The sequence below is a fragment of the Sinocyclocheilus rhinocerous genome, unplaced genomic scaffold (assembly GCF_001515625.1).
Source record: "Sinocyclocheilus rhinocerous isolate Xijiao unplaced genomic scaffold, SAMN03320098_v1.1 scaffold1998, whole genome shotgun sequence".
Lineage (NCBI taxonomy): Eukaryota > Metazoa > Chordata > Actinopteri > Cypriniformes > Cyprinidae > Sinocyclocheilus > Sinocyclocheilus rhinocerous.
The window spans coordinates 16,695-31,670 of NW_015628694.1; the positions used below are offsets into that span (position 1 = coordinate 16,695).

Sequence of the window (14,976 nt, forward strand, 5' to 3'; positions counted from 1 at the left end):
AATGATGGCAACGACGAGACAACATATACCTATCAATTCACATTCCTTAGACAAAAGATTGAATGTTTTAAAAAGATACAGTCAGTCATTGCTGTTTTTTTAATGCAGACCTGTCGGGACACGCATGAACGCATGAACTGACCTAACACTGCCCAAACAGATCTTGACATGTTCTCTGCCTTTTAAATTTTTCCAGTATTTCCTAACACCCATACTTGATCATATAAACATCTAGTCTAAACTAGCCTTCTTCTTTATTGGACTTGTACATGCACCTAATATATGGAATTTGTGATGTTCAAACATTTCTGCCTAACATCTGTTAGCGCAACCGGGTATATTAATTTACTAGTTGCTCAATGTGATCTCCATATGTATTAAAGTATGATTTTCAAGATTTGCACAACTCAGCGAGATCACCTGGGTTTATTTCAACAAGTGTAACTCATTTGACAGCTTTAATTTATATTACAAATAATTTTTTTCCACACCACTTAGTAAGCATATTAAAACCCAGTAATAATTCACAGAAAGATTATATTTCTTTTGCCTTCAATATGACCGATGACTAAAATGTTAAACCAAAAAAGAATGGGAAAATGTAAAAAAAAAATTTTAAATACAACAACAACAACAACAAAACTAATAATTGATCATATGTACCTTTCCATATAGAACGTCTTTATTATATAAAGCACTATATGAATAAATATAACGACTTTAAAGTTGAATGATTTAATATTATAAAATGCATGCAATTTTACTGTAAAAAAGTAAAACATTTTTTTAGAAGTTACAAGCACAAATTACTAAATTTATATTAAATTTAACAAGGCAATGCATATATTTGTGTAGTAAAAATAGGTATTTTCAGAATTCTCTGCATTGTTTTCTTTCATATACTGTATGCATATGTATACTGTATTTCGGCTGGCATTCTTTTACCGAAATTTCAACTTTTTTTTTTTTTTAACAATGCAGGTGCATGAAGACAGATACCAGGCAGGTCATGAGAACATGATGTCCGATCATATGGTTCTCAATTCATGAAAAAATATTTAATACATTATTAAGGGAAGACAATAATTCACAAACCTGACAGATGACCACAATGCAGGTTTTCCATTAGCACTGTACTAGAGAGATAGACCTATCTAGATCTAGTTACAATCTCTATCTCACACATTGGAAACCTGATGACAGTCTGCAGCTTGTGTCGGCCATTCAAGCAAACTAATCCCACCTGAAACCTCATCCACTGAGGTTAATATTTAACAAGCGTTGAGAGTTTGGCTCCTCACAAAAACAAGCATCTTTCCAGTTTTTCTCTACCGTGTTTGCCAGTCAGGTCTTCCTACAGCTAACCGCAGTCAAGTGTCATCTTGAATCCAGGTAACCCCTCTGATTTACCGATTCCCTATTTCTTTAATCTGATTTGTAAAGTGGTTAGTGATGATTTCACTGATTATGTTAATGTTTATCTGTCTGATTCACCAAACGTTATTCAATGTAAATTTTTCTGTCTGTTATAGCCAGAGGTAGCTTTTGTTTATATAGCGAAGAGTGTTCACACCCTCACTGCTTAATCCTGTTTAACAAGTGGTAGCAAAATGCTTTTACACAAAAGGTTTGCACTTTTTAATATCAAATACACTGGGGGATGATTTTACTTTTCTAATCAATATATTCAGATGGATAGGGAACATATAGAGACAATTCCTAAAATTTGTTGTGGAAAAGCTATCATTTAAGTTGCATATAACTTATTGAACAGCATTGCTCAGTTTGCATGTTTGTGAGTGAAGGAATCCTGCTGGTGTCCTGTACAGCCACGTCTGAGTGTAACCTGCAAACAGTATTTCAATGTATCATTGTGACATGTGTGCTTTGTACCATTTCCAAACAAAACAGAGATACGAACACTCTGGCATCATGTATGTCAATTCTGGAGCAGAAAATGTGTCCATGTCTTTGAACTTTATGGGCAGGAAGTTACGTAACCATACTGTTACCCCAGCAGCAAAACAACGTAAGTAAATATCACATTCACACATGTGCCTACTCCTTCCGTTCATCTTGAGTTTTGTGTCATCAGACTCTAGTGTATATATATATAATATATATATATATATATATATACACATATTTCCCAAGTACTCAGTTGTCTTTATCAATGTTCTGTTGACCCTGTTAATGGGGTGATTTTAATTGAAAATATTATTAAATATTATTTTAATGAGAGGATTCATTTCCAAAACCACACCATGATGACTAAGAACTTCTAATTTTCTTATATCAGGCTAAAACAGAGTGTTTTCTTTCACTATTTCTAGGTGCCTGGGAGACCACTGACCTTTCTCGATATCAGGATGATCCAGTGGTCTCCACCCGAGTGGTACTTTCTCATCCCATCGTGTCATCAGAGGAACTGCCAGGCAGTGTGCCTGATCTAAGAGAACAGGTTCAGTGGCGTAGACCATGTAACAGCCATAATACACTCCTAGACCAGGATAAAGATAGAGGTGGGTTGAATGTTCCTGTCACCTCCCAGAATCTAAATATATCCTAAACTCTAAATATCGTTTAATATTTGCTTAACATTTAAACTAACACCTAATTAATCTTAATGACATATGAATCTTAATACTATGTACCTAAAATAACATGATATAATTAAAATGTTTTACCTAATTTTGTAAACTTAATTTTAAGACATTAAAAAGGCACATAAACCGTCTTGACATAAACTAAAAGAAAAAAAAAAATTTACATTTTTCTTTTTTTGTCTTTTAAGCAAGCACATCTGGAACAAGCGTTTCAACATGATGTTTATGCCACTGAAAATGTTACAAGAAGAAACTGCATAAAAAAGAAGTGAAAATAATCTGTGTTAAAGTACTTAAAGGCATAGTCTACCAAAAAAATGAAAATTCTGTCATCATTTACTCCAAACCTTCTTTTTTTGTGGAACGCAAAAGAAGATATTTTGAAGACTGCTGGTAGCCAAACAGTTTTGGGTCCCACTGACTTCAATAGTGGACAAAAAATACTATGCATGGAAGTCGATGGAACTCAAAACTGCTTGGTTACCAACATTCTTCAAAATATTTTCCTTTGTGTTCCACAGACAAATGAAAGGTCATACAGGTTTGGAATGACATGAGGGTGAGTAATTGATGACAGAATTTTCATTTTTGGGTGGACAAACCCAAGGTATAAATACGGATGTGTTTTTGGCATGTACAGGCATGTTTAGGTAATTTAAAAGGTATATTCAGTACTATTGTGGAAATATTATGATAGTTATGTAATTGTTTATTTAATAAAGTGCATACAATTACTATGTGCTCGGCTCTCACTTAATTGCATATTTAAATAAAAAAACCTTAATCGGTTAATTTAGTTTTAAATAAAGGAATAATTAATAATTAAAAACTAAAATAATGTGTATATATTATATACATTTATGTAATGTATATGTAAAACTGTAAAATTGTAATAAAAATAAATTAATATTTAAAATTAATTATAAAAATGTATAAACAAATGATTTAATACATTTTTATACTTGAATGGTATTGTTTAATTGGATATGTGTGTGTATCTGATTATATAAGATAAATGACTCAATTACCAGTCTAGCTAATTAACCCCTGTTGTCTGGCATATACTAGACAAAAGGCTGTCACTGATCTATCCCCATGTAGAGGAAGTGCTTTGTAAAATAAGTTCCAGACTCCCCAACAGAGCCTGAAGAGTGAAGTGTCACTGTAACTGCATGTTAATATTTAAAGGTGCAGCTAAATGTGAGGTCTCATGGCTGAGGAAAGGTAGACTCAAATGGAATACGTTCAAACGCTGGATCGGCACAGACTGCCACCGTGGTCCAAAACGCAGTGGCAAAGGTAGGTCCCGCCAGTGAAGATTGAGCATACTTAAATTCCGATCGAAATTCATTAATTTCTATCCAATTTTAATCACAGCACCCAATGTGTCTTCTATGAGTGCAAGTGTAAGACATCCTGAAGATGAGGCTCCAGTGGATGTCAAGATGTTTATCCCATACGACTCTGCCAAGCTATGCATAACCCAAGTATGTAGATGTCTCTCCTTCATGGACTGTTGTGTACTCTGCATTGTTTTTTTGTTATGTTTATGAATAGATTTATCCATCAGATGTAACCTAAGCCAGTGTGTTTTGGTCAAGAACATATATTATTTTTGTTATCCAAGAGTTCCTTCTTGCACTAGTCACATGTCCGTCACTCCCTCTGTTGTCCTGGGGCCATAGGGTGGGGATGAGACGCCTCATCTGATGTCATGTGATTTTGGTTCTTCAAGGCCCATTCATGACCACACATTATTGAACAACCCAAAACCCAGAATTCATACAAGTTCTCAAAAAGACAAATCTCAACAGGTTCCAGTACACACCTTGTGTCATTTTTGTTTCGTTTGCCCAATGCAGAACTGTTAGCATTAAAGAATGTACCCATTCAAGAAATTTAGTATGCAGGCTACTACAACAGTGTTTCCCAACTTTTTGACATAGGTACCTTCATTAGTAAGGCTCAAGTACCTCTTCATCAACACAAAACCATAAATGTGTTACTTTAAAATTATACTAGACATTATTCGGTATTATAATAAAATTTATTAAAGTGGCCACAATGATTCACTTTTACACAAAAACAATTGATATTGTGGCTTAAAAAGACTCACTAAGTGGCTTTTTTCTTTAATAAAAGCTTTAATGGTGAACTATTTTAATATGAAGTTTTAACAGTTCTAGGGGACGATCATGTAAAAACTTAAAAAATAAAATGGCCACTTTGTATTTTAGTGGTCTATATGACTGTTACCATACCAACAGATAGCAGATGATATGATTGCAATGAAGAGCAGACATCAGGAGATGATTCAAGAACTGGAGGAGAACTTTCTCATTGCATCACGAGAGAATCAGGTGATAGGCTTGTTTACTGATCATTCAGTCAGACAAATAATAAGGTGATTTTGGTGATTTTATGCTTAATTTATGTGTGTGTAGGAAAAAACGGCTCTTAAAATGAGGACGTATTTCCAAAATAAGCTTAACACCCTGAAGAAAATCCTAGATATTTACCAGGAAAAAGTGGCCAGAAAAAATGCATACTGGGAGGAGAAGGTCAGGGTGAGTCACAAGCATCATTATATTGGTTTTACTTCCTTCATTTTCCAAATTCTCATTGGCTTGAACATAGTAGATGTAATTATTAATTCAGGAATAAACTCAAACACATGATGTAATGTGTACAGTATAGCATTTTTATTATATGTCTATTTTCTTAATTATTGTGTCATATTGCTGTCATCTGGCTATTTTTACTGGGTAACATTTCATTTTTCTGGGATCAGACACTAGAAGATCTAAATGAAAAACTTAAGGGGGAACACAAAATACTTCAGGAGAGGAACCAAAAAGACTTGGCCTCATGGGATCAAGAAAAGGTATCAGATTGTGGTAACAAACATGCGTATATATATATATACAGTGGGTACGGAAAGTATTCAGACCCCCTTAAATTTTTCACTCTTTGTTATATTGCAGCCATTTGCTAAAATCATTTAAGTTAATTTTTTTTCCTCATTAATGTACACACAGCACCCCATATTGACAGAAAAACACAGAATTGTTGACATTTTTGCAGATTTATTAAAAAAGAAAAACTGAAATATCACATGGTCCTAAGTATTCAGACCCTTATTCAGAAGCACCCTTTTGATCTAATACAGCCATGAGTCTTTTTGGGAAAGATGCAACAAGTTTTTCAGGAGAGAGAGAGAGAGAGAGAGAGAGACTAAGAGACTAGCATCAATGGAAACTTTTACAGAACAAGATGATGGAATTGTTCTCCTCCCGACTGGACCTCCTTCACAACCACCAGGCATCAAGTAAGAGCTGTATAATATTGTGCGCTGTTTACAGGATTAAAATGACAGATGTCAATGAAAGGTCAGAATAAGTGAAGAAAGATGTTTGAGTCTCTGTCTATTTAACAGCACTGCAGGAGCTGCATTTGGCCAGGGCAGAGATGGGGAAGGTCCAGGAGATGCTCGAGGCCTTTCAGGAGAAGAAAGAACCTGAAAACACATCTGAAGAAAAGGTAGGAAAATCAATAAAAACATCACTTCCAGCTCTGAAGAACATCTTCATTCCGAAAGATTCCCTGCAAAGAGTTAGAAAGCAAGACATGTTGTAGTATTTACCAGGCACTGATTTTTATTGATGTGAGGCAATGTATGATTTCTGTGAGACTGAACTCTGCTCTGCCAACAGGACAGTAGTGACTCAGATGTACCACTAGATGGAGCACAAGCTCGTCTGGAGATTTTGAAGGAGAACCTCTTGAAGAGGGAGAGAGAGCTCTCAATGCTCATGGAAGGACAAGAGCATGTGACAGAACCTGTTGAACTGTCAGCATATGCTCGCCTCCTCGGTGCTGTTATACAACAGGTTTGTAAAATGTATTGAGTTTTGTTCCACAACATAAATTGCACACAGTGATACCTCAAACATGAACTGACAGTCACACCCCAAAAATAAAACTGTGTGCTTTAAAACGAGAAATGCTACTTTTAACTTTAAAGTCTGGCCTACAAATTGATAGTGACAGAACAAAACCGCTTTCTTGCATTGTTTACTCCAGGCTCATTATGTTTGTGCTAAGCTGACAGAGGCTAAACAACAATTTGATCAAATGGCAGAAGACAACAAAAAAATTCTGGCAAAGATTAAAGAAAGTCTTGACCAAACAGTGGAAGAGTCCTGCCAGAAGAGCCACGAGGAACAAGAGGATGCACAGCAGAAAATGTGGGATTATGGCATGGTTTCTTAAGAGTTAGAATATAGCTTAAAACTATCAAACTTTGAACGTAAGCATCTGCTAACTGAATCATACATGATAATTCAGGGCACAGCCACAGGTGGGGGACGGATCACAGGCCAGATTACTCCATCATGAGGTCATACAGGTGGCTTTGGAGTGCATCAGAGCAGGGGCTAAACCAACTGTCAATGGTAAATATGATAAATTGATAACTGTGTAAATGAATAATATTCTCTTTTTGGATGTGTACACTGGGTATAGAAAATAATCACCCCCATTTAAAATAATCACATTTTGTTGCTTTGCAGCCTGAAATGAAGACGGACAGATATAACACCAACATGTCAGGAAAAATAAAAAAACAGAATCACTGAGTTGGAAAAAGGATCTCCCCCCCCCAAATGACTTGTATAATCAATCAGGTGTAGCCAATCACCTTCTCAATGGCACACAAAGCCATTTAACATTCAACTGTGATCAGCTTTGGTAATTCTGATTAGCTCAGCATAAAAAGAGCTTTCCTGGAGCATTTCAGCCCTTGGTAGTGTACCTGAAGCAAGCAATCAACTATGGGTGGCAAGACACTGTCAAAAGGTCTCCGGGATAAAGTTGTGGACAGGCACAAGTCAGGAGATGGATACAAAAAAAGGGTTGCAAGAAAAAAGCCACTCCTCAAGAAAGGCCACATGCAGTCAAGGTGCCAAAACGCACCTTGAAGATTCTGAGGCAGATAAAATTGAATTATTTGGCCTCAACACCAAACGATTCACCAAAAGGTGAATGTCCTTGCAATGGCCTAGTCAGAGCCCAGACTTAAACCCCATTGAAAATCTGTGGAATGACGTGAAGACTGCAGTCCACAAACGGTCACTATCAAATTATTGTTATTATAATTTTTTTTTTTTAAGATTTATTTTTTGGCATTTTCGCCTCTATTACGATAGGACAGATCATAACTGACGGGAAAGGTCCTCGAGTCGGGACTCAAACTCAGGACATACAAACGACGCTATATGCCAGCACGCTGCCCACAAGGCTATCGGCTCTGACTGGTTACTATCAAATTTAACTGAACTTCAGCAGTTCTGCAAAGAAGAGTGGGCAAATATTGCAAAGTCTAGATGTGCAAAGTTAGTAGAGACATATCCCAATGGACTAAAGGCTGTAATTAAAGCAAAAGGTGGTTCAACAAAATACTGACACAAGGGGTTGATCCTTTTTCCAACTCAATGATTCTGTTTTTTGTTTTTTTTTGACTTTTTGGTGTTTTATCTTTCATTTGGATGTTATAAGTTGCACTGAGTAAATACAGCTGGATAAAAGTAACTGTAACGGTGTCTGTCTTCATTTCAGGCTGCAAAGCAACAAAATGTGATTATTTTAAAGGGGGGGTGATTCTTTTCTATACCCACTGTATATAGCGACTTCTTTCTGTGTGATTCCTAGAGACTGACACGACTGAGGCATGGACAGCAGAGCTGGATGAAAGAGTCAGAGTACGGCACACACACTTTTATTCTGCACTCATTCTCACTCCATACTGACGTTACTCTCTCTTTTTAGAAATTTGAGGAGGATTTCCGAAAGAATGGATTCTTAAATTCTGAAACTGATAAAAGTGTGGGGCAGCAGTTGTTGTTACTGCAAGCTGAGGTGACGGCAGCGAAGAAAAATATATCTTTCAGTGTATAATCCAAACTAATATTAGGCTCTCAAAAATGTCATAGCGATTGAATTGCAGGGAATGAGTTTTTCTTTTTTGCCATTTATGGCCTCATATTACTTGTCTGTCTTTCTAGTTGAAGCAAATCAAAGATGAAAACAAGAAGATTATTGAAAACTACACAGCTGAAAGAACCTTGAGGAAGAAGTACTACAACATGGTGGAGGACATGAAAGGCACAGTATATCACAGTCATACAGTTTGACTAAAGACATAAAAATGTCTTTATATATAGGAATTGTTGCCAGATACAACATGAACTGGAATGTCCCTTTTGTGGGTATGTACATATATTATGGGTATGATATTTATTCTGTGGCTTTGGGCCAAATATCTCCAAGACCCTTGACTGCTTTCCCAGACATTCTTTTTTTCCTATTTTAAAGTTGTATTCAAATCCAACAGCAATACAGATGAATGCCAAAAGACTGAAAACCAACTACAGGCATTTATTTATTTTTTTTGCCCATGTAAGGTTTTTAATGATTTGCAAGACTTCTTGATACGCACACAAGCATTCAAAATTTTGGGGTTTTAATGTTTTACAAAGCATTCTCTTATTCTCACCAAGGCTTCATTTACTTGATCAGAAATATAGAGAAAATGGTAATATTGTAAAATATTATTACCATATTATTATTACAGTAACTGTTTCTATTTTAATATATTTTAAAATGTAATTTATTCCTGTGATGACAAAGCTGAATTTTTAGCAGCCATTGCTCCAGTCTTCAGTGTCACATTTTGATGCTGTTATTATCAATGTTGAAACGGGTGTACTTGATATTTTGTGGAAATGATAATACATATTTTTCAAGATTCTTTGATAAATAGAAAGTTAAAAAAAAAAACATTTATTTGAAATAAAATAATTTGTAACATAAATGTCTTTTCTGTCACTTTTGATCAATTTAATGCATCCTTGCTGAATAAAAGCAGTTATGTCTATAAAAAATTTATTAACTCCAAATTTGAAAAGATAGCGTACAATGAGGTGCAAATATCTGAGCTAACATTGAAAATCTGGGTTTATGTCTATACCTGGGAAAAATTTTTTTTTTGCTTTTTTCAAGGTCTTGGCACAGAATAAATCAATAAATAGGCCTATAAGATTCTGCACTACCTCTAAAGCCCTATTCGCACGGGATTAGTATTACCTGGTGACCTCCAGTCATTTGTAATAATTGCGGAGTTTGTCTGTGATCTTAATCCCGTGCGAATCGGCCATGTCTGTAATTTGTAAAGTAAAAATTCCCCCGCAAATGACCTACCATATTTCGCCGAACACCGAGGTCCTGTGCTAATATTAGTACCGTGCGAATCGGCATCTCTGTGATGATTCTGCCAGCATTTGGCGGGTCGTATTCGTTTTCGTTCCCTGTGCGCCTTTTTATCCATCTTTCGCGAAGAATGGAGCTGCGTTGGAGTGTTTGATAGTATTTTGGGTGCTGTATATCGCTACACCATACAATTTGCAGAAAGAGAAAGCTGAAAAGGTTTTGAGGTTAATGTGTTACAAATAAATCAAGCACAAAGCTTGAGATATTATTTTAACCTGGTGAAATGTAAATGACACAGCGCACGAAACTATATTAGTTTCTTTTTTTTTTTTATCCATCTAACCAGAACATAGAAGGGACTCTCAAAGCCTGGACATCTGGGTATCCGGGAGATAAGTCAGTAAATTTCAAAATCACACAAGGTCCCCAGATAATACTAATCCCGTGCGAATAGGGCTTAAGCAAGTAATCAAATAGGCTGTCTCTGACTTTATGTTTGGTCTTGTACAGGTAAAATCAGAGTGTTCTGTCGAATAAGGCCATTGACTAATGCAGAGCAGGCAAAAAGATATCACACCATTGTCGCTTGTCTTGATGACTACTCTGTTATCCTGGAGACCCCTCGAGGACCTCGTGAGTTTCAGTTTGACAAGATCTTCAACCCAGAGTGCACGCAGGAGGAGGTCTTCACGGAGTCCAGTGGGTAAGTGTGATACCCAGACATACTTTACATTCATTTTGATGAAAAAGGAATTGAACTAAACATGGAAATTAAAGGAATAGCTCAATCAAAAGTTAAATTCTGTCATCACTGACTCACTCTCATGTTGCTCCAAACCTGTATGACCTTCTTCTGTGAAACACAAAAGGTGAATTTGTGAAGAATATCCTGGGTGCTCTATTCAGTTTAATGAAAGTGAATGAGGACTGGGGCTGTCGAGTTCCAAAATGTCAAAAAAGCACTATAAAATTATAATAATATTGGCCTATGTGACGTATCTGCTATATTCTTAGTTTTAGAGGTTTCGTTTATAATAATTGTTTTTAAAAAGAGCGAAGATCTACATTATTTAGAATTTTCCCTTCAGTATTCCACAGAAGAAATAAACTGATATGGTTTGGAATGATATGAGAGTGAGTAAATGATAACAACATTTTTTTTTTTTGTAGTGAGATATTCCTTTAAAATAAACAAAATGTGAGATTTGTGCAGATTTTCCAAAGATGAAGATGCTAAGACACTCATTTTTCCTAGGCTAATCCAGTGTGCGATTGATGGATTTAACGTATGCATTTTTGCGTATGGCCATACGGGTTCAGGAAAAACCTTCACAATGGTTGGAGACAGAGATCGGAGGAACCCAGGAATCATTCCCAGAACGTTCACCAAGATCTTTGAGATCATCCAGGATAATGAGTCTAAGTTTGAGTTTAAGGTACACTTAGTATGTGTTTCTTGAGCTGTGCTGGTGTACAATAGTCTTTAAACTCCTTTCTTTTGTCCGTCCTCAGGTTTCAGCCTACATGCTGGAGCTGTACAACGAGCGCTTACAGGATCTCTTTGTGAGCCCCACTGAAGCTTTCAGCAAGCGAATCGAAATTAAGAGGGACAGAAAGGGGCTTGTGTTCATCCAGGGAGCAGAGACAAAAGAGGCAGCCAGCGCTGGCGAACTCTTTGCATTATTTGAGCAGGGCTGTGCAAACCGCCACATTGCGGCCACAAGTATGAGCTTAATGAAACTTTAAAAGACTTCAGTTAAATGGTTTGGATTAATTGCTTTAGTTACACTCAGTATGAGTGCAGGTGAGAACATGATGACTGATGCCAACTTCATAACAAAGAAGGAGGCCCTTGAGTTTAACATTACAGCTATCCATTGGAATTACGACAGTGATATATTTACGAAAGTGAATTCTACTCCCTTAACTGTAGGGGGCTTCAAAGTCACAAAAATACACGCAGTTGCTTTAATTACAGTCTCTTTACATCATCTATGCATGCATCCATTAATTCATCTATCCTTTATTGGATTAAACAAGTTTACACAAGCAATTTTTACTGTAAAACTCATTTTTAAATATTTTCATTTTTATTATATCTTTTTGTAGAGATGAACGTAGAGAGTTCCCGCTCTCACCTGCTCATTGGCATCATGATTGAGAGCCGGAATCTGACCAATGGGAGCGTGAGTTTCGGGAAGCTCAGTCTGGTGGACCTGGCAGGAAGTGAACGAGCAGCAAAAACTGGTGCCAAAGATGACCAGCTGAAGGTTGCTTGGAACAAATAAAATATAAGAGCTGATTTAAAGTGTTCCCAAAAAGTTTTGAACAATAATGAACAAAAAGTTATTTTTTCTGCTGTTACAGTGAACATGTAAAAAGGAATGCACTTGCATAAACAGACAAAGTTTGACCATCAGAAAGTGTCCAAATACTATTTGTCGTCTTGACTGTTGTTTAATAATTTAAATTGTTTTACTTTGAAAAGTGTTTCTGTTATTTTTCTACTTTGTTTAACATCCTTAATATTTTGTTAAGGCAAAGACATTTTTAAGAGTAACTTTAAGTACTTTAATTTTTATTCTCCCCCACTTTTAGTCCAGAATATTTTCACCCACAACTTTTGTCTTGGATTTTTTCTAACACCTCTCACAACAAACTGTTTGTCCCACATTTTGTGTATGTTTTTTCCCCCAGGAGGCAAACTCTATTAACAAATCTCTGAGTGCCCTTGGAGATGTCATTTCAGCTTTGTCAATGGAGCAGCCTCATGTGCCCTACCGTAACAACAAGCTGACCCAGCTCATGCAGGACTCACTGGGCGGCAATGCCAAGACCCTCATGTTCCTCAACATCTCTCCCTCTGACTGCAACCTGGACGAAACTCTCACCTCACTCATGTGAGAACCAAGTACCTCGCCTGTACCTTACATGCACAAACTCCTAAATAAATGGCAGCATGAGGCTGCTCATGCCACTGTCACTTTTAGCTTGCTCAGCTGGAATTTAAAAGACTATTAATATTCAGTAATATAATCAAGTTAACTGCACTGACATCAGATGAGAACAAAATTTGAGAGCAACACTTTGCAACATTGACACTGTTATTGAACTAAACTGAACTGAATAATGACACTTTTGCCTTCTGAACGTTTGAACTATATTGAACTTTTCATATATAATTGATGAACTTTGCGAAATTTGCAGTTACTGAATTGATCTGAAACAACATTAAACTAAACTGAGCTGAATAATGATTTTGACAACATTTTCCTGTTTATTGTTAATGTGAAGCTGCTTTGAAACATTCTATAAATTGTATATAAAGTGCTATAAATAATTATGATGTGACTTGACTTGTTAATTGAGTCCTAAAGTCTTTTAAATATTCATTTTCTAACCAAGAAGTTGAAAATGAAGGTTTTTTTTTTTTTTAGAAGATTTTTGAATTTCACTTCATATCACTTTAAACCCTAATAAGTTAGTAGAACTCAGAATATTGAGGAAATCGGTTACATAAGTTAATTATTTGCTCTCAACTTGAAATATTGAGCAAGCTAACCCATACAATTTTGGAGCATAAAGACTACTTAATACATTTTAAAACTTAAGTTTTCAGTTGTTATACAATGTACAGTATATACAGTAATACACACTTTAAAATAAGTTTATGTCTTACAGCTATGCAACTCGGGTGAAAGCCATCACCAACAATGCTCAGAGGAACGTAGACAGCAAGGAAATCGCTCAGCTGAAAGAGGTGTGTACATGATTCATCAGAATCACACCTTTTTATTGGTGAACACAGTCTTCTTTTATTTACATTCGCTTTTTACTTCACAGGTGATTTTAAAATTGAAATCAGGTCAGCCTGTGGAAGAAGACGTGTAAATCATCATATCCATCATATAACTCTAAGGATATGGCTGTTTTAAATTAGGACCGTTTCTACATATGCATGTTACATAATTTTATGACCATCTCTCATAACATTTGAACATAACATTTAATAAAGAAATAAATAAAAACCTTAATCATCACAGTTATCTTTTATTTCAGTAATTGCAGCTGCAGTTATGACCCTTTTTGTGTATAATATTTTGCTTTTTTGTATAATGAGTTTTCTTTGTACCCAGAATTCAATGTGTGTCCCTTTTCATCCCTTATTTAAGTGTGCATGTCAAATTAATGCCGATGGCAAAGGTGGCCAGGCCATCGTATGCAACCCAGTAAAGCAAATCCAGTGCCAGGATCCAGTGCTCATTTCCAGTTTTGGGGAGTAACTAGTTACATGTAACAGAATTACGTAATTTAATTACAAAATAAATGTAACTGTAATCTGTTATAGTTACTGAGTAAAAAATGTGTAATTAAATTACAGTTACTTGTGAAAAGGGGGTTACATCTGAATATTTCGACACATACAGATTGGATTGATTTATTTCCAAAATTGCATTAACTGCTCTAAAATATGAGACACCAATGTTTCAGGAGTTTAGGTTCACAGAATAGGACACATGCTTATTTGATAACCGTTTTATTTCCTATTTGGATTTATGTATATGTTTTATTTTTTTAAGATTAACTGTTTTTTCCAGCATAGTTATATGCCAGTGTTTCCTGTCATAGCTATGCAAAGATTTGATTTCAAAAACAGTATCATATAAACAAGTGGTAAATGCAAATTTTTTTAACAGTTTTTTATTCTATTACATTCTGTGATGTTAAAAAAATAAGAAAGTTGACAGAGTTCAGTAACATGACAGAGACTTGACAACTTTACAGTATTATAAATATCATATGAGACTATAATATTATAGAGTAGTATGCTATATCATATAGTATTATGTAATGTAATATATACAATATAATAATGTAATATACTATATTATATAGATTATATTAAACTGGATTACATTTTGTTAATTATTATAAAAATATTTGTTCATTAAAGCAAAATCATCACTACCATTAATACTGATTCTCTCTCACACTAATTCAGTTTATTCCAACACAATGCAGCTTTTCAACAGGCAGAACGCTTCAAACCTTCAATGTCTCTGAAATAATTTTAACTTTAAGGCCTTCAGAGATACTTCAAATA

The 14,976-nt window shown here is 35.5% G+C and overlaps 1 protein-coding gene across 2 annotated transcripts; it reads left to right on the forward strand.

The window, feature by feature from the left end:
- The first annotated feature begins 1,275 nt into the window (after window positions 1–1,275).
- Window positions 1,276–13,825, forward strand: LOC107738297 (kinesin-like calmodulin-binding protein homolog). Of its 2 annotated transcripts, none has more exons than XM_016550015.1 (23): window positions 1,276–1,392; window positions 1,912–2,029; window positions 2,334–2,522; window positions 3,795–3,905; window positions 3,984–4,093; window positions 4,874–4,966; window positions 5,051–5,173; window positions 5,398–5,490; window positions 5,874–5,934; window positions 6,043–6,146; window positions 6,320–6,496; window positions 6,690–6,853; window positions 6,954–7,060; window positions 8,316–8,365; window positions 8,433–8,522; window positions 8,669–8,768; window positions 10,383–10,575; window positions 11,128–11,308; window positions 11,385–11,595; window positions 11,982–12,142; window positions 12,570–12,772; window positions 13,554–13,632; window positions 13,716–13,825. In XM_016550015.1, exons 2-23 carry the CDS (start codon window positions 1,933–1,935, stop codon window positions 13,761–13,763), a joined length of 2,745 nt encoding a protein of 914 aa, XP_016405501.1. In that variant the 5' UTR covers window positions 1,276–1,392; window positions 1,912–1,932; the 3' UTR covers window positions 13,764–13,825. The 2 variants fall into 2 exon arrangements, with proteins under 2 accessions (XP_016405501.1, XP_016405502.1); XM_016550016.1 differs by having other exon boundaries at window positions 3,801–3,905.
- The last annotated feature ends 1,151 nt before the right edge of the window (window positions 13,826–14,976 follow it).

Coding starts and splice junctions, on each gene's coding strand:
- LOC107738297 (XM_016550015.1), top strand. CDS start 1,933: ATGTATGTCAATTCTGGAGCAGAAAATGTGTCCATGTCTTTGAACTTT. Junction 2,523..3,794: donor AGACCAGGATAAAGATAGAG/GTGGGTTGAATG, acceptor TAATATTTAAAG/GTGCAGCTAAATGTGAGGTC. Junction 11,309..11,384: donor AGTCTAAGTTTGAGTTTAAG/GTACACTTAGTA, acceptor GTCCGTCCTCAG/GTTTCAGCCTACATGCTGGA.